Here is a 22905-nt window from a genome sequence, read left to right on the forward strand (position 1 = left end):
TGAAGTCGCTCTTCCTCTGTGTGTGTGTGTGTGTGTGTGTGTGTGTGTGTGTGTTTTCCTGCCACGTGGCTTTTAGTGCACGTGAGCGCCCCCCACTGGCTAGCTCACAGCCGCCGCTCTGCACTGCTGTCAAAGCCACAGTTTACGCCGCATGTGGTCTAATATAATTAAATATCTGTTAATAGTCATTTCTAAACAATTTAAAGCTCATAGTCTGGCATTTTAGGGAATTCATTCATTTGCTTTTTTCCCCAGAGAGTGAGATATTCAGATGGATACAAATCTCATGTCTGCCTGTACAGAGCTGACAGATAAAACGTTTGTAGGTGTCATTTCAAATTAGACTGAACCAAGCTGGCCATTTCCCCTGCTAAGCTAAGCGGCTTATACACAGACATCCTATACGGAGATTGATATCCATCCTCACATATTCTCAGAGAGAAAGCGCATAAATACATTCTATAAAATGTCCTAACTATTCCTTTGAAATAGATTCGTAATCTACCACAGCATAATGCAATTTCCAGAAACTTTTTCTAAAACTTTTTGCCACAAAAATAATTATAGTGTTAAAATTCACTGAATGAAACCGACATGTTTGTTTTATACACCCGACACAGCTGATATATTGATTTTTATGAATAATTTACCATCATTTCATGCATATGTGTTTAAAAAAAAAAAAAAGTTCATGGAAGCTGTTGTGAATGTTTCTCAGGAGTCTTTTCCTGCGTCGGCTCTGAGAACAAATGTCTTGACTCCCGGACAGTTTGAGGCTTAATGTTCTATTCTGGTCATGAGTTGGTTCCCTTCAGCAGAACATCCTGAATCACTTTTGTAATGCAGTTGTGATGGATCCTGATGCCTCATTCCTCCTCTTTTGGCACTCCGCTGGGGTACCGCTGCACCGGCTCCTCCACCTCCATCACCTCCATCACTAGGTCACGGATCTCCTTGATGCAGCCAATGGGCTGCGCTTCAGGGCCTTCATCCTCTGCGGGCTCAGAGGGCTGAGAGTTTGCCGCATCTGCCGCAGAGGGCTCCGCGCTCGCACCCGCCTCGACGCCGCTCGTCACAGCTTCCGTCTGGGCCTGAGGAGACGCCTTGTCGCCCGTGGTTTTGTCCCCGGCGGGATCGTCCAAGCTTACAGGCGATTTGCTGACGTTGGCCTCGTCCTCCAAGACGTCGGAGGTCGTTGAGACTTCGTCCTCGCTGCTCTGCGTTACTTTCCCCTCCTCCATGGACTCCACGTCCGACGGGGCCGACTCACTCCCCACCGACACGTCCATGGAATTGGGGTCTGAGACGGTCACTGGTTCTGCCTCCTGTCGCTTCATGTCCAGGCTGATGTCTGCAGATGTGAGTTCAGCTGTTTGACCACTAGAGGGAGCCTCTAACTTGATTTCTGAGCATCCACAGTTTGTCTCTTCTACACAGCTGGCTGCAGTTTGGGAATCAGTGCTCTCTGCTGAAGTGTTGGCTGGTTCATCAGTGGGGTCACAGCTTGGTACAGGAGCTTCTATCCGTGCTGCTGCTTCTTTTACATCTTTTATGCTTTCTACAACAATAGGGGTTTCTGACAAAGTGACATCTGCCTCTTTTGGAGCATCTGTCCTCTGCACCTGAGGCTCAGCGGCCATCTCCACTGTTTCTGTCTCGACAGAAATCTCTTCCTTTTCGATCACAGTCTCTGGAGGCGCTTCTACGTTAACCTCCTGCGTCTCACTCGGGTTGGATGTGTCTGCTGAAGCAGGGGGGCCTGCTTCTGCCTTCACAGTTAGGAAGACTTCCTCTGCTGTGAGTGGCGTTGCCCCTGCCTCCTCGCCGACTTCGACGGTCTGAGCTGCGTCTTTTTGTTCAACCTTCCCCAGAGGCGTCTCAATAAGGGCCGCGTCCTTCGGGGCTTCGCTCTCCTCCGTCTGCCCTTCCTTCTGGGGGCTGGACGACAGACCGTTGACTGCAAGAGGAGACGGGGGCTGGGGCTCAACGGAGGTTTTGGAGGGGGAGGCGAGCACCATGGCGGGGGTGCCCGGAGTGGAGACGGGCGGGGAGGAGAGGCTGGAGCGGCTGGACTGACTGAGCAGGTCTCTGCTGTCTGTGAACAGGTTGTACTTCTTCAGGCTGGCCGCCTCCTTCACCACTGCGGGAGAAAATGGGAAGGATTAGCGGCGTCTCTGTGAGGGAGGACGTGTGTGTGTGTGTGTGTGTGTGTGTGTGTTGCTGATTTGTCACCATCTGTGTAACTTGTATCATACCTTTGGTGACCTCCTTGTCCAGAGATTGCAGGAGGATGCTCTCATAGACGTTCTCAATGTGGATGTAGTTGGAGTGGTCGGCGTAGACTGACCGCTCGAGACCCTGAAGCTCCTGTACAGAGAGAGAGAGACACATGGGTCATGCTCTGAAACCATCTTAGCTTTCTGAATAATGGTGGAGTTAATGATCATTGATCATAGTAAGTCTATATATGTGTGTTTGTGTGAGACTCACAGTTTTGCAGGTGGCGGCCAGACTCTTCTTGATGAAGGGCAGAGTGATGGAGACGAGGGCCTCCCTGGAGATCCTCTTCCTCACTGTGCTGCTGTCATAGTCGTATTGCTGCAGGACACAAAGGGGACAGACGAGACTCGTCACTTCATGTCAGGGAGCTCTTGTTTTGTCTCTCCCCCCTTCTCTCGTCTCTTCCTCTCTCTATCCCCTTCCCTGCCTCTCATCTGTCTCTGTCTCTCTCCCCCTCCCTATCTCATCCCCGTCTCCTGCTCCCTCTCGCCTCCTCCCTTTTTTCGTTCTCGTCTCCCTAGTTCCTCTCTCGTCCCCTCTCCCACTCACTTTTGTCTCTCACTCCCGTCTATAGTCTGTCTCTCTCTCCCCCTTCTCATGTCTTTCTCTCATCCGCCCCTCTCTCCCCTCCCCCTCAGTAACATGTCTCTCTCCCCTCTCACGTCTCCCCCTCCCTATCTCGTCTCTGTCTCTTATCTTCTCTGGCCTCTGTCTCCCCTCCCCTGGATGTTTATGTTTATGTCTCTCTGTCCCGTCTCTCCCTTCCCATCCTGTCTCTCTCTCATCTCTCTCTACCCTTTCTGCCTCCCTCTCTCCCTCCCCCTTTGTCCCTCTCCCCTCTGTCTCCCGTCTATAGTATTTCTTGTCCCTCTCTCCTACGTGTCTCTCTCTCCCCTCTTGTTTATCTTTCTCTGTCGGATTGGATTTGTAATGGCAATAATGTGTTTCTTAATTCCGTAAAAGTCTGTGACAAAGAATAGTTTAGAAACATGGAGGCCACGTGTTGTAAATTACAATCTGACCTTGAGCACTCTGTGTTTGGCCTTCTCGATGGCAGAGCCGGGGTTCTCGGGGTTGTCCTGGACGGCTTTGTGAAACAGCTGTTCAAACGTGGAGGCTGCATTCTCAGTCAGCTGAAGCACACACACACACACACACACACACACACACACACACACACACACACACACACACACACACACACACACACACACACACACACACACACACACACACACACACACACACACACACACACACACACACACACACACACACACACACACACACACACACACACACACACACACACACACACAGACAGACAGGATGAGATCAGATCAGACAGCAGTTAAATGCCCCAAACACAGAGCGAAAAAAAAAGCAGCTGGAAATCCCATCAGTGTGAAACATCATCAGCAGACTCAAAATGTGTTCACACACACTGAAGTGCCGAGTCAATGTATCGAAGGAACATAGATTACAATCACAACTGTGTCAGAAATGTTGGCTGATAAAACGACTCTGCCAGAAAGATTCCTCTGCCCACTCTGTCTGAGCAGAAGCATGACAGCTGAGTCATCTGAAGGAGGAGAGAGTCAATGGAACCAAGTATTCAGTCCCTTTAAGTAAAACTACCAATACAATGAAATAATACTCACAAGTAATGTATTCATAATCGTGCTAAAGTTAAAGCTAAAATTTGCTTTTGTGTGGTGGAACCGACATCTGAAACATGACTAGAGGCCCAGACTACTTTTGTAAAAGGTCACATAAAAAAAGGTTTGGGAATCACTGGTTTAATCTTAAATAATGTGTTTTCAACGTATATTTTATAACCTTTTTTGTACCTTTCATAACCTTTATGTTAAACTTTACATGAAAAGAAACAAGTAACTAAGGTTGACAAATAAATGTAGTGGAGGGAAGTATAAAAGTAAGAAGTATCATATAATGGAAATACTCAAGAAAGAACAACTACCATAAAACTGTACTTTAGTACAGTGCTGGAATAAATACTGGGTGTGTGTGTGTGTGTGTGTGTGTGTGTGTGTGTGTGTGTGTGTGTGTGTGTGTGTGTGTGTGTGTGTGTGTACCTGCTGCAGGTCGATCTGAGCGCTGTGGACCACTCCTGAAATGTTGGAGAAACCAAATCTCTCCTGCAGGTGCTGCAGTTTCTCCTGCAGCGAGCCGATCTTCTGGTAGCCGCTCAGCAGGTTCGGTTTGGCCATGTCTGCCAGAGCCTGAGAGACGGAGAGAGGAGGGGGTTTAAAATAACAGCCTGTTTAGCTCATGTAGCTACAGATAACTCTTATTTTGAAGGGCTGAGCAGAAAGGAGCCCGCCAGGGAAACTAAACTAATTTGGGCCTAAAAATGACAGATTTGAGCAAATGTAACAGTAGGAACTAAAGTCACATGTTTCTGTGTGTACTTCTAGTCAGTTAAGGCGGACCACCCAGAGAGTTAGCAGCTGTGTTTTAGAATCGAGGTCCTACAAATACTGAATTGAATTGAAAGTTATTACGTTTCTCTCTCTCTATGATGCAATGTTGGAGTATTGTTTTACTGGTCAGCTTTGGTGGCTGTCACATAGTTCACATACAGCACTGTGGAGCCTAATGCAGTGTAAGATAAACTGTGGAAGTTGTCAGACTGTGGACAATGTGATCTAAAAGAGCTGCTTGGATGCTTATGTTGAGTAGACACCTTTGGATGAGGCCTTCATTTCAATACTTATGGAAAAATTAATCCAGGCCTGTCTCATGAGGAAAACTCTGCTATGTATTCAGCAAGAAGAAAACTAAATCTAGAGGCGACGGTAAAAGATGATTATTCCTCAGTTTATTTACTCCTTTATTTGTGATGGAGTCAGGTTGGGTCTTCAATAACAGAGGAAAAAACACAAAAGAGGATATACTGTAGATGATTGACGAACCTTCTTCAGTTCCTCATTGTCTGCCAGACGCAGGACGTCCTGACACACCTGGTCCATGGCGCGTTCGCTCAGCTGCCGTCCCTCCAGGAAGCCAGAGCTGACCGGCTCCATCAGCTCCTCCAGGACTGAGGCCAGGTACGGCTGGACGGACTCGGAGCACAGCTTCTCTGCTCGCTCCGACACTTTGTCTGGAGGAAGAAATTCAAATATTTACCCTCAGAACAACCAGAGCCAGTTTCATTCACACTGACTATCAGTCAGCCGCTGAACGTTACCTCGGACTGTTTCCTCCAGCTGCCGTCTGGAGTTGAGGATCTGGTCCATGTCGGAGTGGATGAGCACCTCCTGCTGCCGGACTGACGTTCGACATTCCTCCTTCAGTGCTGAGAGTCCCTCCAACAGATGCTCCTGGACCAGGATGTACGCCGCCTCCACCGTCTGGGCACAAACAGTCCATTGATCAAACACGGGTTATATAAATAAAGTCAATTCTTTCCAAGTTTTCAGCTCACTTCATTTCTTACTGCTTGACAAAATGAAATTGCTCCATATGAAGATTTACAGTAGAGACATAGTATAATGCAGGGAATAGCCCACAGCATGAATGCATGATTTACCATTCTAGATTTAACTAGGTTAAATTTGTGATAAAACGCCATCAAAGACGACGATGGATAAAAATGTTCCCTGTGTGCCAATTTTCAAACTAAAACTGATTATTTTTCATCTGCATTGACAGTGCGCCAGCAGCAACATCAGTCACAAAGGATATAAAAAGGTATCACGTTAACAGTGTGACTCACAGCAAACCAGACTCTCTTCCTCTCCGTCTTCTTGGCTTTGAGGCGAGGCAGCATGTCTTTCTGAAGAGACGGCAGCAGCTGCTCCATCACCACGTTGGCCATCACCTGCAAACACACAGACAGTTTAAATGCTTAATGATGTGTTGCAAAAAAAGAAATAATTATAATTTCAGTCCTGTCTTCAAACACATTTAAGCCTTTTTGAAAATATCTCAGGCTACCAAAGTGATGTTGGATTACTCTGTTAAAAGATTATCTATCAACCGCAGCCACGAGGGGTTCTTCTATGCAGGCGCTAGTTAGTTAGTTTGGTTATGAAACACATTTGTTTGAGAAAATAGACAATAAAATAGAGACAGACCCATAACATTATTGCAGATACACCAAACTAGGTTTGAAGACATTTAAAAAACAGTGCGCTCATCACAGAGCACTGACAAGTTATTTTTACTTTGTAAAATGTCCCACGAAGAATGTATCTTGGTTACAAATCTTAAAAAGAAAAATCTAAGGGATCTGTATCTAAAGTTTTTGTTTAGATACTATCCACAAATGTGTCATAATTTGAATTATTTATTTTTTTAAACCTTCTAAATCCCAAAGATTCCAAACATATCAGTCTGGTAAACACACTCTCTGAATATGCACTATGTAAGCATAGCCTTGACCAAAATATCAAAGGTCTTAAAACTGGACTTTGACACAAGACAGGACCTCAAGACACTGTTCCAATTTCCATTGATATCATTCTTTAGTGGTGCACATTACCAAATACATTTGGAACGAGAAAAGGCTACATCTTCTGAAGAAATGTCACGGCTGCTCGCTGCTCTAATTTTGCCGTTAAAATATTTGCAATAGTTTTGCCCAATTGGTAATTCAGCCTCGGGTCAAATAACCCAAGCTAGAGAGAACTAAGTGCTGGATCGACATCAAAATACACATCGAGACGGACAGCGATATGATAAATGTGCCAGATTTTCTTCATTCAACAGTGCAGAAGTTCATGGGAAAACATTCATGTGAAGAAATCCCCCACACCAAATCCAGTCCTCAATTTCAACAAAGTGTCGTTGAAATCTCACGTTTCTGAGATTACGTGCTGACTAACAGACGGAGAACAGGCAGAGGCAGGACTGTAGTCCTCAATGTGGACAGGTCTTTTTTTTGCAACATGCCGCCAGTCTGGCATATGTTGTGTTTGTAACCTGATGAGGCAACATAGACCATATTTGATTAATAAAATCAAATGATATACCTCACTGTTGACTGACTGAAGTTTCACGTCTTTTTATAAATTACTTACATGATCACTAAAGATGTTAGTAGACAGTGAGTCTGCGCGCGCGCACGCACGCACGCACGCGCTCGCGCACACGCACACGCACACGCACACGCACACGCACACACACACACACACCAAATAACTGTTTTTGAAGACTGAGACCTTGACTGATTTATGATTTTGATGCAGTGGTTATAAAACTCAGTGAAACTGTTCGTGTTTCTGCTGCAAACATTTCATTCATTCCTCTCATGTCTTAGCTCTCACTGGTGTGTGTGTGTGTGTGTGTGTGTGTGTGTGTGTGTCAGACAAGAGCTATGTACAAGAAGGAAAGAAAATACCGGTGAGCGAGTGCAAACCTGTGTACTTTGGTGTGTATTTTTACTTTATACGTGTATGAACTGCATGCTAAGTGCAGAGAAAAACAAATATACTTTAAATGGTGTGTGTGTGTGTGTGTGTGTGTGTGCGTGTGTGTGTGTTTCCTGCAGCAAGTCAAACTTCCTCTCACCTCCAACTAATTGTGACTAAACACAATGTGAGCGAACAGCAACACAATGGAGCATTTACACTGACACTATGAGGGAGGATTCCTGCACTGCTTTAAAAGAGAACAGAGAGAAAAACAGCAGGAAGCACAACGGCAGAGCAGAGAGCTCGGGGAAGGAGGAGGAAGGAAGAGAAAAAGAGAGTAAGGACGACGGTCTAAGTGAACCAAAGCTCCTCTCCTCCTCTCTGTGTTCTCAGGGTTTTCTCGGCTACTGGAAGATTACAGCAAACTGAGCGAGAGGCTACAAAGCCGTGACTCTGATTCGTACAAGTCCTGCATCCTTCTATGGTGCAGATACACTGCAGTCTGTACAAATGAAACTGTGACGATGATGTTGAGCCACCAGCTAGAAGCTAACGGTGCTAACAGGGCAAGCAACACTGCAGGTGGAGGTGTAGATGAAACAAGAGAGAAAAAATAGTAAAAGTATTTCTCTTTTCTTTATCTTTTATTCAACAGAAAGCTTTTCTGTAGATTAGAAGTTATCATATGTTGAGTTTCGAAGCAATTTTGTGCAGTTATAGTTTCTGAATTATTATTTGTTTGGTGTCCTTGCAATTAAGATGCAACATCAATCTCACGTCTGTGTGTTAAGTACAGGGTGAGGGTGTGGTTAGCCTAGCTTAGCATAAAGCCTGGAAACAGGGAACACCTCTAAAGCTCGCTAAATAACTCATTCATCCTTTAGTGGAGCTTAACATGTGTAAGCATGTGTTGACCGCAGGAGGAGCAGTTGTTGCCAATGTAACTTCTACTGAGAATGTGAATACACCAAAACGTACCCTGACATCGCTCCCTATCAGCATGTCCCAGGCCTCGTATTGGCCTTTGTCCTGTCTGTAGAGCTGGATGGCTTTGAGGAAGGCCTGCACTTCACACGTCTTCTTCTTCAGGAAGTCTGACAGAGAGGAGAGAGATGGAGAGATTAACAAAACGACTACAAATAACGCGTCGTCAGTCTCTCAGTGTGTTCGCTTTATTCTAAGCCGAGATGTGAATTAAATGCTTTGTCAACTCGCTCGGGCAGAGATGTTCTGCTTCAACTTGATTATAAAAAACAAATGCCCATCTCTGCTCCTCGGAGCTGGTGCGGGGCGAGTCTGTTGCCATGGCAACTGCCAAAAGTGGTTCAAGTGATGCCATGCAACCTAAAACCATCTCTCGCACACTCAGATGCTGCTGCTGATGATAGAGTGCCGTTGCTTCTCAAGTCATTTCTGCAGAGTGTAAAATGGATCACGAGTGACCATGTGTTGAAAAATGAATGTTTTTAATCAATATGATACTGTAGGTAGAACCATTTTATTCCACAGGTTGTAAAATGTGTCATAATATTGAAACCGTCTATCACAATGTCTAAAAGTCCAAAACAAAGATATTTAGTCGCCCTGTGGTAGATTAAATATATAGAAAACCAGCAATCTGGAGCCAGCAAAGGTCTGGCATTCCTGTTTCAGCTTTATTCCGTATCACTCAACAGTAATACGTTAAAAAAAGCAACTAGGATCTTGAGTGTGTTTTTGAAAAATCGGCCAACTTCAGACTGTATTTCATTTGGTAAAGTTAAAGTAAGTAAGTTAAGAAAAATGAAAAAAGGATTTAGTAGAAAAACAAGTTAATAATCCCCCAAAGTAAGATATCGAAAAGAAAAACAAACAAACATTGAAACTCAAATCCCAAAGTGCCAAACGATACCCAGCCCTAAAAGAGAATGAGAGACCCCCCATGGCTGCGTTGTAGCAGCGGACGGTAAACCTACTGTGGAGTATTTGGATCGACTGTATCTGTCTCACCTTGGTTCTGGTGTCTGATGCAGTCTGACAGGATGGAGAGGAAGGCAGCTCTTTTGGCCTCCTGTCTGAAGCAGAAGTAGGAGTCTCTCCTGTAGGGCAGACGCAGGTAGACGGGGAACTGTCCAGGCATCCCCGACAGAGGAGGAGCAAAGTCCTCCTTCACGTCTGAAACAGAAAACACGGAGATCCGTTGATGGCGACCACCGAACTGAATGGAGAGCTGTTGTTTTAGCCACACTAGCGGCTCAACGTTTGGGCGGTTGGTATGTCCACACGATAGTAGTATACGCTGTTATACCACTGTATGGTGTAAACTGGGCCTCCAGTAGTTGGCCTGATTATTGGTTACTGTGTAGGTTACACATACAGTGGCTTATAAGGGAGTAGTGTGGAAATTAAATGTGTTGTTTCCCTTCTGCTCTCTGCGTCTTCAGCTCATTTAAGCATTAACACTTCATCACGCACCGTAACAGACTGATCTGAGGAGAAAGAGATGCATGAATGACTCCTCAGCTTTCAGATATAATGTGTTTAGGCTCTTACCGGTTCAGTGACTGCTCTACGTTTTAAACCACTAAACCAGATGAGACTCTGACCTCCTTTAAGTTGAATCAAAGGCCCTCAGGTCAGGTGGCAGCACAACAGTACGAGCTTCCCAAACAACAAAATCTCTCTCTTTGCTCTATTCAAGCCAGGGACACTTAAATCAAAGAAGTCACCATTTAGACTGAGTTTATACCGTCAAATTTGCAGTTCAGATTCTCTTGATAAACACATGACCATTAAATCTCAGTGACGTCAACAACCGCAAACACATAAGGAGAAAAAAAACTGTGTTCACAATGCTCGGTTTATCTATTTTTTGAGTTTAATTTGATTATATTTCAAATATAAAAAAATGTGTTAATCATTAGCCTCCAATTGTCTTATAATATATTTGCTTGGTCCGTTTAGTATGAGCAACAAAATACATAAATTGTGCCCATTTTTCTATAGACAATTTAGTCCAGTATATTGTAGTTATGGATGAATATGAAGTTCTCTTATAGATAAAACATTTTACTGGATGATAATTAGTGATTTCTTTCCAGTGTTTTCTATATCAAAATTTTACATCAAATGAATTTATAATCTACTGAGTCCGCTCATGCCTCTGAGCTGCTGCCTTTAGCTGAGTGCTACACACAGCTTAGAAACAGGCGAGTGAAACCGGCTCGGATCGCACACAGGTTAGTCCAGGTGAGCCCTGCGGTCTGAAGGCAGCAGTATTCAGAGTCTGAACCGTCTGTCGGTTCTTCACTCGGTGGCTGATTTTTTTGAGGGAAAGCCACACAGTAAATAGAAACAGTCTGGATCAGAGCCTGTACAAACCTGCCTGCTTTTACACAGAACTCCAGTTCTACTGCTGCACACTCAGCACACTGATGGATACCATTAAAGGAGTATTCCACTGAAAACTTGAAGACATGTATATTTTTTTTAATTTACTTTAATACAACCACATTTCTTCCAAGAAGCAGAACCATCTAAGCTTGATTTTATGACATCTAAAAACTGTTTGCCGCTGCCAGAGTTCAATAAATACACAGTCAAACTGCAATGTGTGTTTTTTTTTAATTCATGTATAAACCAGAGTGAACTAAATCAATGATCGTGATCAAAGTGCTGCGTTGGTGCCTGCGTGTCTTAAACAACGTTCCTCCTAAATTCCTTCAGTCTGTCTTGGTTCCCCAAACTCCCACCTGAGCTGCTTTTAGCTTTGTTGAGCACCCGTGGGTGGGAGGTTGTTGTTCAAGATCACAGTGGGAAACAGGTTTCTCTTCTCTTCCGTTAAGATACAAGGCTTAAAAAAAATATAATCAGATTAAATATCTGGAGGGATAACAGTGAGCTCCTCTTTAAGAGCTGCTTTGTCTTCTATGCAAGCAACAACAAAACCACCTTCCTGAATGGCCAGTGATGACGTATGATGACGTATTTGAATTTTTTCTCATAGATGGGGATGTAAGATAGTAGACTCTGTGAAATTTGAAATCTATATGTGGAATAATTTTCTTTTTAAAAACCTTAACCTGTCTATTTTATCGACTTTGAAAGTAGAGAACTACTGAAGGATAAAATCATGAATCCTGCAATGTTTCTTTTTTTTCTTATCCGTACCAAACCGGTGGGAATAATACCCAGCATCCCTTTATGAGAGCGTGTTTGTGTGCAAACAGCCAAATGACACCATTACGTTAAGAAGCTCATCCTCTGCAGAGGTTACTGTTTACTCAGTAAAGATACACGTCTCTTTTCAAAACACCTGAGGCTGAAATGACCGTGATCAAAATACCTGAAGGGACATTCTTTGTCCTGAAAAAGCCAATACAGCAAGATTGTAGAGACATTAGAAGCACTGAGAAGCTGTGATGTCCACTGCAACCCAACACACTCAATTATTGGATAGATTAAAAAAGTAAGAGAAAATTTTCGCAATTTCTGTTAGTGGACATTAATATGCTCTAATAAGCTCTATATCAGTGGTGGAGGAAGAACTCAGATCCTTTAATTAAGTAAAAGTAGAAATACCACAGTGTAAAAAAAAAAATACTCGTGAAGTAAATAAAGTAGCACAGCATAGAAATACTCAAGTAAAGTACAAGTATGTCCAAATTGTACTTCAGTAAAGTATTCACCACTGGCTATCTTTAGCATGTAGGCCGGTTGTGTAGCATTACGTTGCATGTAAGGTATCAATAATTAAAGTGCAGCTGATGCTGACAGGAACAGTGAATAGACAACATATTAATGATTATCTAATTATTATGTGTACACGTAATTGAAGCTGTTACTAAGAGTTATCAGATCTTTTACTCACTGGTGTCATCGGGGAAGCACTTGTCCACCATGGCCATGTACTTCTCCTCTGTGGTCGGCACACTGCCCCCTGTAGGCAGCAGCTTCTGACGGGGAGGAATCCCTTTCATAAAAGTCTGGTGGAAGAGGACAGAAGGAAAAGAAAAAACTGGAGATTAAATGTGTCCTTTTTGTATGGAGTGTGTATACAGATTAATGTGACATGTTGCCATTTGACTGTCACGCTCACCTCCAGGCCGTCGTGACACTCCAGGCAGTAGTTGGCTCTCACCACCACGTACCTCTCCTTCCACTTCCTGGCGTCGTCGAAGAAAAGGACGCCCTCCTCATACAGCACCTCACCCCCTTCAGGAGTCCCCTGGTCAACACACACACACACACACACATACATACAATGAACACTCAGCTGTAAACGTGGCAAGAATTTGATTTTGTCCTCTGAATTCTCTCTGCGGTGAACGTCTTCATATGTATATTCGAGTGTGACCGTTATGAACGGCTATAAACACTTTGGATTTCCAACCCGACCCTTATCCAGAGTAACGGAGAGACTTTTTCTGTAGAGAAAAGGCTGTGTGTTGAATTGTTGTGCCCAGGGGATGCATGATTCACCTCAACTGGCTCACGGTCACAAATAATCATTATAAGTTTATGAATCTAATCAACAGATTGGCTCTGACGTTGATAAATATTCATCCGGATTCAAAGCAAGAGAAAATACCTCAGCTTGGCCTTTTTATAAATTCATTCACAGGTGAGCCTGAATTGAATAACTGGGACAACAAGTTGGCTAAAAACCTTTGCTTACTTTCATTTTTCAAGTCCTTTCCCTCGTGAGTCTGGATGTAATCCAGCCGTTAGCTTTTCACACCGCCCCCTAAGACTGTCTCTGTAATTTAGTTGACTCCTCTCTGTCTCACGCAGCTGGATGACATCACAGATGTTAGTCACACCTGCACATGTGCTTACTGCTGCGGTTGCTCTGCCAACCTTTAAACCAAACCTCTGATTCATTAGACCCATTCTTAAGGAGTGAATGCTGACTCGGGGGGGGGGGGGGGGGGGGGGGGGGGGGGTATGGCACCGGTGCAGACACGTACCCTCTGTATGAGCAGCTGCGTGATCGTCTCTTTGTTCTGCTCCAGATCATCTTCTACCTCGGAGAAACGAGCCAGAGAGAACTGCTTCCTGTAGTACGGACTGAACTCCATTAGCTCGGCCTCGGCCTGGACTGCAGGAACACAGAGAGAAGAAGAATTAAAACAACGGTTACAGGACTGGTTTCAGTGGGAAGTTAAGCACCGATTACACTTGAAGATGGGTGTTAAATACTGAGCCAGAGCATTCCAGTTGGACTCCTGGTCAGGTTTCAGCCCGACAATAAGAACGAGGCCGCTCTGCTCCGAGGATGAAATATGAACCAGGCCAGGGAGTCCAGTTTGAGGACTTCTCAAACACAAAGATCTGTAATAAAAGACTAACATCCATCTAAACATCTCACTCTCCGAAAAAAAAAAAAGATCTTTAAGATTTATTTCGATAAATAGAACGATGCTCAACTAAAGAAACCTAAAAGCAAATCACATGAAGTTGGAACGTATTTTGTCAAAACTGCTCAAAACTTTGTGCAGCAGAGCGTTTGCCAGAAAACTTCACACACACACCCACACAACAGAGCTTTCTTAAAAACAAAACCTGAGCTCATCTTTACGCTCATTTTCCATCTCTTCCTTGGCGCTGAGACATGCCAAAGTCTTCCCTTAGCCTGGATAACAAACACCAGATGATATCACGCTGTACCCGAGGTGATCTCTGCAGAATGCTGTAAGCAGGACGCCGAGGCTGCTGTTGGTGTCTCTCTGGATCGTGTGAGTAACTTCTATCCAGATTACAAGCGTCCAATCAGACTCTGTGTCTCTGTCCAAGTCTCCGAGGCGATTCTCAACCACATCAACCAGAGAGGCCTTTCACTCCGTCCCTGCTGTGGTCTGTCAACCTACGACTAGCTGGCAGTACGCTCGCAGGATTACCGAGAGAAAAGAGAAACCTCTCCGTTCCCGTTTGAAGCAGGCCAGATTCCTGGCGCGGAGGGATTCAGTTTCTTAGGAAAAACAAAACAAAGAATAAAGCCCTGTCAAAGTCGCTGCAGAGCGTTCCCCATTTTCAGTCGTCTCTCTCTGCACGGCTGCAAAACCACATCACAAATACAACATTCAATGAGTATTTACGCAGCTTTAAATTCTCAATATCCACAAACTATTAGAGGTAATTCCCAGTGACACATCCTCCACTTAATGGATAAACATGCCTGAACAGGCGGCTGCTGTGCTTTGTCTCCCTCGCTGCACAGTCGGTGTTAATGATCGGGGTCGATGTGCGCCGTCATTATCTCTCTGGGGTGTTTTACAGACGGCATGACGACACGGCGCTGCGACAACCCGGCTCCGCGTCACTATGGTAACAGAAGCTGTGGCGCTCCATCACGCCGTATGTCTGGGTTAGAGATGAATTTAGAGAAATGAAAACACAAGTGGGGTTTCTGTGGCTCAGTTACAAGGCAGAGAGGCAATTCCTCGATCACTAATTTACCCACAAAATGTAATTAAAGTATTAATTGGTCGTTTTCAGGGCTAGTAATACACATTACACATTCAGATGAAGAGGACAATTAATGGATAAATTAGTAGCTATGTTTAATTAGTTATCTGATTAAGGGCCTTCTAAATCCATAAAACCCCTTAATATGTTTTAGCCCACAAAAGAACATCAGACTTCAGACGAATCCTCAGATTTTCCCTTTTAGAGTCATATTTTTTTTAAGGTCCAACTTTGGGGTAGCGTTCATTTTTTACATCGCATATACTGTTTTTTGTGTGTGTTTTTTTACCTTTATTTAACCAGATAAGTCAATTGAGAAGCAGTTCTCATATACAATGACGACCTGGCCAAGAAGGCAGCAACAGGAAGCGAGTCGTTACAAACGAATGAAACATCTCCATTAATCTCATCTCATACAAAAACAACATCATAATATGTACAGTATATAAAAAGCATTAAACAGTGTTCAGGTAGAAGCAAACTCAGGAACAGTTGCAGTGATCGTTGGTAATGAGTTAGTGAAGGAGGGTTTTCTGTAAGGCTCATCAACTCTTTCAAACTCCTAAACGATGCAGAAAAGCCATTCAAAAGGCATCCTTAATTGAAACTTATATTTATATTTCCGAACCAGAGTCCCAACTTTAATAACACCTGGAATTGATGTCAAATGTTTCAAATTGTGTTAATTAGGGTTGTGACCTGTTGAAGGCCTTGAAATTAAGGTGTTTTTAAGACATATTTCTGGCCGCCAGACCAAACATTTAGTCACACGTTTAGATGTTGATAGATTACTGTTTGGTGAACGACTAATGACGGGGATTTTAAAGGTTTGTTCACAGTAAAGCAGAGGCTGTTTCTTCATCAGCAGCGGCAGTTTGGAGCTGTGGATGGAGGATCTCAGGGGGCCTCCTTGTTTTTTCCTCAGCCTTAAACAATGCAGCGTGTAGAAAGGTTAGCTCTGTGTCTCGTCTCCCCATTGACCCCGACGAGCCTTCCGCTTATCCCTCCACTGATCAGCTAGTCAGAGTGGATATCCTGCTCCCAGACGAGGGCAGTTTCCATTTCCTGGCCATAGCACTCCACGGGGATGCCTTTTCATTGGTGGATGGTGATCTCAGAAGGTCCAATGGATGGTTTGTTCGTCTGTACTAGAAACAACACCTAGCCAGATTTACATCCAAGTTTTTGTGGACATTTGGGGGCAGAATTAAAATGTCTTGCCGACCCCCTTGGCCTCTTCTCGAGTGGCACCATCAGTACAAAACAAAGAGCTCCCCAGAGGTTGAACCCTTGCGGTCAGGAAAAAATATTAACTTTACACGGGAGATATCTAAATCTAACTCAAAGGTGGTTGATCCAGGTTCCAAATAGACACGATGATGTTATATAATCCGAATCTGTATGAAACAGCCACAGGAATGTTTCTGAATGTCACCAATGCACACTCGCTGGAGGATGTATGGCCTCATGGGCTGCATATTTTGATGCAAAACCTGTTCATGCACTCAGATCATCAACAAGAAAAGGTTTTGGTGCAGAGCTAACTTTTCCATTTGACATTAATAATCCCTAAAAGACTCTTTTCTAGCACCACAAACTTTGCATTTTTCAGACCCGCTAGTGGTTTGGATCTAAGAACTGGACTGGAAATGTTAGTTCAGCCCTGAAAAGGTAAATACACCGGCAGCTCATAAACTGTACTGGCAAGAAAGGACAGACTCTGCTTATGTGCCCGTCAGTGCAACTTGCCGTTCTACTTCTGCACAACAGCACCCAGTCAGGTTGGAGGTTAACCTGTTTTCCAATAATGCGAAGCTGTGGGTCACCCAGGGAGTATCAGAGACTCTTACAGACACAAGTGAAGTTTTATTCTCCGAACCCTGAAAGACGCTCTGTGCACAGAAAATGGATTTTATTTGAGAGATGGTCCGTTCCTTCTGAGGTTTGATCTGCTCTGGCTGCCAGCTGTGACACACACACACACGTGTTCTGGTATAATTGACTCATTCTCTGCATTTTGAGAACGCTGCAGCACAAATCCAGAGTGGAGGAGGAACCTCTGCTCCATGACTCGTCCTCCTCCGAGTTCATCTTGGTTCACTCTGCTCCCGAGTTGATTTGAATGGCTGGGCAGACGGCCCTCATCCGATTGCTCGGCTGCCGTTCATGCAAAATAGCTCCGGCCGCCATTTGTTTAATATTTTCCTTGTTATCAGGTTGAGTTATTATGAAAGAGGTGGCCGGAGGAGCAATGACATATTCAGACCAACCTTCAGACGGCCTTTTAAGTTAAAATGAGAAAAGCGCTAGAAAAAGAGTCTGGCTTTATATAGCTGTAAAAGGTTTTATGTAGTAAAGTAAATAACTTCGTCTTTAGTCACTCACTGAGGAACGTGTTGAAACCCAAATCAGTTTCCTACAGTCCCTCAGAAATCAGTTTGGGCTCGGACAACGTGATATTCTATAAACAAAACAATCCATTATTCATTAAAATAATCACAGATTACTCACAATCACTCTGCTTTGGTTGCCGTTTTCCCAGGGACACTTCTTATTGATCAGCATGACTGTAAATGAGCCAGTGCGTAAGCCATCTGCTTGCTTCTCATTTGAGTCCTGGCACGAGTAGAAAACCTTGTTTTCAAATGTTCAACTTGAACACAGATCAAAACTGAACATCGTGCAAATGCACATTGTAAAGACATTAATATAAAGCGAAACAGACACAGACAAAAGTGTCATAAAAGCTACGTAATTGGGCCATTCAGAGCAAATTTATCACAGCAGACAGACATCGCATGCACTGGGCAACCGGTTGAACACACCCAGGCCATATCTAAATAATCATTCACTTATATATTAACTCAAGATGGACCTTCAGATTATTAAAATCTAAAAAGGACTAAACTCCCCGCACATAATTCATATTCTCATCAAAATAGACTGTATTTTAGTGTCGACTGAGAGTCACTAAGAGCACATGAACACAACTTCTCGCATGTTTGGAGTACCAAGCTGTAAGTGGGCATCCATCAAAAACAGTTTGCCTTGTTAATTTATGCTGCCATCTGCGCAGAGAAAGACACCAGTTCAAGAGTTCAGATGAGACAAGAACGCACTCTTGACTGACTTTCACACAGCGCTACTTCACCCTGTTTCCACACAGTCTCAGACATCTCCTCCCAAGTACGCGACGTCCACAACGGTCCATGGTATTAAACGCCCAACTATGGCTCTGTTGATAGAGTTTATCACATTTTGGGATTTGCTCATCTATCTAAGTGCTTGATGGTGCAAAGACAGTCTGCTGGTCAGATACTGCGTCTCTACTGTTTGAAGGTTTGTTGAAGAATAAATGAGCAAACAACAAAACAAATCAAATGCATCTGCGAGGGAACCTTGACACACTGAGTACTGAATACTTAAAATACTGCAGGCCTGGCGTCTGACTGTGTGCCGCACATTATGTTACACCTGTTGGCACTTTAACAAGAACATGAAGAGCCACACCTGCGGACTGCTTGAGGCGGATCTTAACTGTGAGCACACAGAATAATCCTGCGGTGCGTAAAGGATTCACTCTTTAGCTAAATTTGTACAACTTTTGTCAGAGAGGAAATGCTGTTGAATCCGTGTCAGAATACAGTTTTCAAATTTGGTGGATGATGAACTTTCCATTTTGCCGCATTTGGTTGCTGCAAAATTTGACCAGTAACTCTTTAAACAAACATTCTGACATGCGAGTCTTGAAAATGTGCCAGCCTGTCCTCTAACAGAAATGTGTGCTGGTATGCGAGGGTTTGGTATGTGAACTATGAGCGAGAGTTGTGTGAAGTGATTCAGCAGCAGCTCGACTTACAACCCCCCCCCCCCCCCCCCCCCGTTTCACTGGAGAGACCTGCTCTTCCACCTTCAACATTTACAATGTCAGACAGCAGAAGATCGGTTGATGGACTGAAACACAAGAGTCCCTGCAGGTTTTTACTGTCGTTTAAACTGTGCCTTTGAATTGAAGTCCGGTCTTCCACCATGGCTGCGTTTCATCACAGAGGTGGACCCCTTTAACCTTAAGGCCGTAAAGCGCATAGGTGCTATTTCACACAGGTAATGTCATTTTATTGGATGAGTGCAGCAATTGTCCAAGCGGTCCCCTACAAAGGAATCTCAAGACCAGATCTGGGTGACACCTCATGTGATAAGCATGGACTAAATGACGATGGTACGCAAAGTCTCATGGGTCGAAAAACAGTGAGCACTACTTCAATGTCTTCCATTGATCCGACTTATCCGGGATCTGCAGAGACCTTGCAAACACGTGGAACTCATGCAGGCAGATGTGGCACAGCTGGTCAAACGGCCAGCAGTAAAATGTAAAAATACAAAATCAAACACACACACAGTCATACAAAGAAAGCCAACTTCACCTAACCCCATCACACCTGGTTCAACCTCCACCAATATGTAGTGCCTTTATTATTAAATGTCATTTCTATATTATAATTGTGTAAAAGATCTGTGGGGTTTTCGGCTCTAGTGTACAATGAGAAACATCACTCTTTGAGGATTGTAAAATTTAGATGCAAGTATAATGAAAAATAATTAATATGGGGAAAAAGGCTTTAAAAAAGACTAATTGAAATCTCCAACAGCTAAACCACATGAGGTCCAACGGTAGAAGTGTTCTTTGGTTCACATATGAGAAAGTTCCTGTGGTTGTCTAGGGTGTGTGTGTGTGAGACACCGACAACAAATTTGTTTTCGCACACACTAACATGCAAACATGATGACTAAGTGAACAAGTATGCACAACCACTGCTGACATAATTTCAACAGTTTAAAGTTAGAGTCCACACGACATGTCAGATCTCATTAATAAAGCATATTTAAAAAATGCCCAAAGTGCTTTATAGTGCAAGTTCAAAGTACAATAAAATGCGAAAAAATAAATGATTAATGTTATTTTGTACTCGCAAGGGCCCTATGTTCAGAGAAGAGACTCTTTGTGTTGTCAGTCAGGAAATACCCGAGACACAGAGCAAGTCACTGCAAGGCAGAAAAATGTTGGACAAATACACAAAATATGAGAGTGTGTTTGCATTTGTGTCCATGAAAATTAAAACATGCTCCTCTCCAGTTTAGCTCATAGCCCATCTTTTACTCATATGACTACTGCTGTTTTTGTATATAAATAACTAGAAATACCAGGTATACAAACTAACCTCTTTTAACCACATATTTTAAAAGCTGAAAAGATAAGTCAATTAATCAATTAGTCGATCAACAATAGATTCCTTGACAATGATGAATTCATTGTAATTTATTTAGCAACAGGAGTCCACAGTCACGCTAGGCACAGAGGTGCTTTTGTGCTAACATGCTCCCGATGATGATGCTAGCAGGTTGATGTTTAGCTGGTTAAACGTTCACCGTGTTAGCATGCTAACATTAGCTAGTTACCAGTAAACACAACGTGCAGCTGAGGCTGGTGGGAATATCATTAGTTCTGCAGGTATTTGGTCATAAACCAAAGTGTTGGACACATTTCAATGTTGGCCAGATGATGTCCTCTCTCTATGTCTCCTTTAACCCGTCTCCCAGGTTGCAACTCCATTTCCTAATCAAAACAAAGATGGTGGCTGGGCACGACTCATGCTTATTTCATACAACAAAGGAAACATATAAATATGTTTTTGTTCATAAAAAAACTAAAATAATCCGGCTTCCACGTTTGTTGGGAGAAATGGTTAAAAATCGTTTTGGTCGTGCAGCAGAATATTTTCTGAGAGTTTAAAGAGTCTTTGAGGACTCTCGAAATTGATTCAGTGTTCAGCGTTGTTAAAAGGACCTTGTGGGTTTTTTGCAGATGGTCAGGGATTCATCTCTCACACAAATGGATGCTTAGCTCTGTGCCTTGTTTGCAGTGAAACTACATAAGAGACACAAGACAGAGGGGAATAGTCAATGATAGAGCGCTGCACTTGGAAAATGTACTTCAATAAACATCCCTCACATAGCCGACAGGTTTCATTGCCCGGATTATTAGAACAGAGGATGGGCGTCACCATGTGAGAGTTTTTCTGAAATAATAGTAAACTCATCTGTCCATTAGCGACTTTTACGAGCTGCAGAGCCGGTTTGACGCTCCCATACCATCATACCTGGGGGATGAGGAGTACGAGCGTCAAGGTCTTGGCGCCCAGCTCTGCCTCCATTCCTCGTGTTTACACTCAAAATAAGCCGCATACGGACGTGAACTAAATGACAGAAAAAAAAGCTCCATCTGCACCGAGCTCAAACCACAAAGTGAGCCTGATATGAAACTGCATTCAACACCGGAATTCTGACTTTACACCCTATAAACCATGACACTTTACATAAAGAGGAAGAGCGACTTTTATTGAAAACGAGAGTGAGATGAGAATCAGTCTGTTTGTTATGGACAGAGCTGGAGGATGTGGTTATCTTAGCTTAGCATAAAGACTGGAAGCAGGGGGAAACAGCTAGCCTGGCTCTGTCCAAAGTTAGAAAACTACACCCATCAACACCTTTCAAGCTCACTGATTAACACACTGTATCTCATTTGTTAAAAATCACAATATCCGACTATATCTGACAACCTGTAGCTTGCACGGAGGCACTGCAGTGGAAGGATACTCTGTTATCTATCAAGAAATACTTCGTAACTTTCCCTTTAAACCACAAACTGTTTTTCTATATTTTTGTTTATGATATAAACAAACAAGATAGAGCGTGTTAATTAGGGAACTTTAGTGGTTGCTAACTGTATTCTTTATTTTTTTTTAGCTTTGGAGCTAGCTGTTTCCCCCTACTTCCAGTCTTTATGCTAAGCTAGGCTAACCATGTCCCGACTCCAGCTCCATATTTAACACACTGATATGATATTAATAACCATCTGAATATCTCATTCTCCGCGAAGAAAAAAAAGAAGCAAATGTACTATTCTATTCCTTTAAGTGACAAAATGTGGGTATTTTGTAGTTTTGGTGAACAATCCTTTTACTAAAGAATTATCAGATAATTGAAAGTGGTATAATGAGGCTGCAATCTCCAATGTTTAATCGTTTCAGGCTTTGGTGTGTCACTTTCATACAGATACATAAGTACATACTTTCTTGACTAATCAGAGCTGGTTTCAAGGTGAAACGTTATTTGAATAGCAGCAGATTTGCAGTATTTGCATTGTGTTCAGTGGACAGTCAGGTTGAGTAAACAACAGGTGGTTTTTAAAGCAGAGCGCCTCAGCAGCAGCAGCTTCCTCTCTTTGTGGAGAGCCGTGAATTCAGATCTAAAAAACAAGGGGGAGGGGGGGGGGGGGGGCTCTCACAGTCTCACAGCTCCTCTGAATATCTGAAGGATTGTGTAATGGCAGCTGGAGTGACACAGCATGAAGAACTGCAGCCTGACAGCAAAAACCAAAGAATCTCTACAACTACTTCAGCCAACTCTTAAATTACAATAATGTTTTCTAACTGGAGCTAATGATGATCTTCTTTTTCTGGGTGACATTTATACTGGACAGATGATGTAATGCTGCACACTGAGCTGGGCCGACTTTCTTTGAAGCCATGTGGGAGACTAAAGAATCCCTTCCATCAGACTCATAACGCCACCAGGAGCAGAACAGCTACAATGACAAAGCAACACATCAGATGTACAGTGAAAATGCATGGCGTTTAAGAGCAGGACACTACCTGCCAATAGTTTCACACTACAGGTGGCAGTAACACAGCAAGAAACACAACAATGCACCAACAAAGAGGTTCGTCATGCGAGACACAAA

General features: G+C 43.4%; 1 protein-coding gene across 1 annotated transcript; it reads right to left on the reverse strand.

Moving 5' to 3' along the window:
• Positions 1-33: 33 nt before the first annotated feature.
• On the reverse strand, positions 34-21316 carry niban1a (niban apoptosis regulator 1a). Its single transcript, XM_076082592.1, has 14 exons — positions 21263-21316; positions 13607-13783; positions 12736-12864; positions 12508-12622; positions 9648-9812; positions 8637-8752; positions 6020-6124; positions 5492-5654; positions 5217-5404; positions 4377-4523; positions 3303-3413; positions 2491-2598; positions 2256-2367; positions 34-2140 (listed from the first exon to the last, which is right to left on the reverse strand). Exons 1-14 carry the CDS (start codon positions 21314-21316, stop codon positions 867-869), a joined length of 2964 nt encoding a protein of 987 aa, XP_075938707.1. The 3' UTR covers positions 34-866.
• Positions 21317-22905: the final 1589 nt, after the last annotated feature.

Source organism: Anarhichas minor, unplaced genomic scaffold (genome assembly GCF_050575085.1).
Source record: "Anarhichas minor isolate MPS153535 unplaced genomic scaffold, ASM5057508v1 ptg000096l, whole genome shotgun sequence".
In the NCBI taxonomy this organism is placed as follows: Eukaryota; Metazoa; Chordata; class Actinopteri; order Perciformes; family Anarhichadidae; genus Anarhichas; species Anarhichas minor.

Coding starts and splice junctions, on each gene's coding strand:
- niban1a (XM_076082592.1), bottom strand. CDS start 21,316: ATGGAGGCAGAGCTGGGCGCCAAGACCTTGACGCTCGTACTCCTCATC. Junction 3,414..4,376: donor CTCAGATCGACCTGCAGCAG/GTACACACACAC, acceptor TGTGTGCTTCAG/CTGACTGAGAATGCAGCCTC. Junction 2,368..2,490: donor TGGCCGCCACCTGCAAAACT/GTGAGTCTCACA, acceptor CTCTCTGTACAG/GAGCTTCAGGGTCTCGAGCG.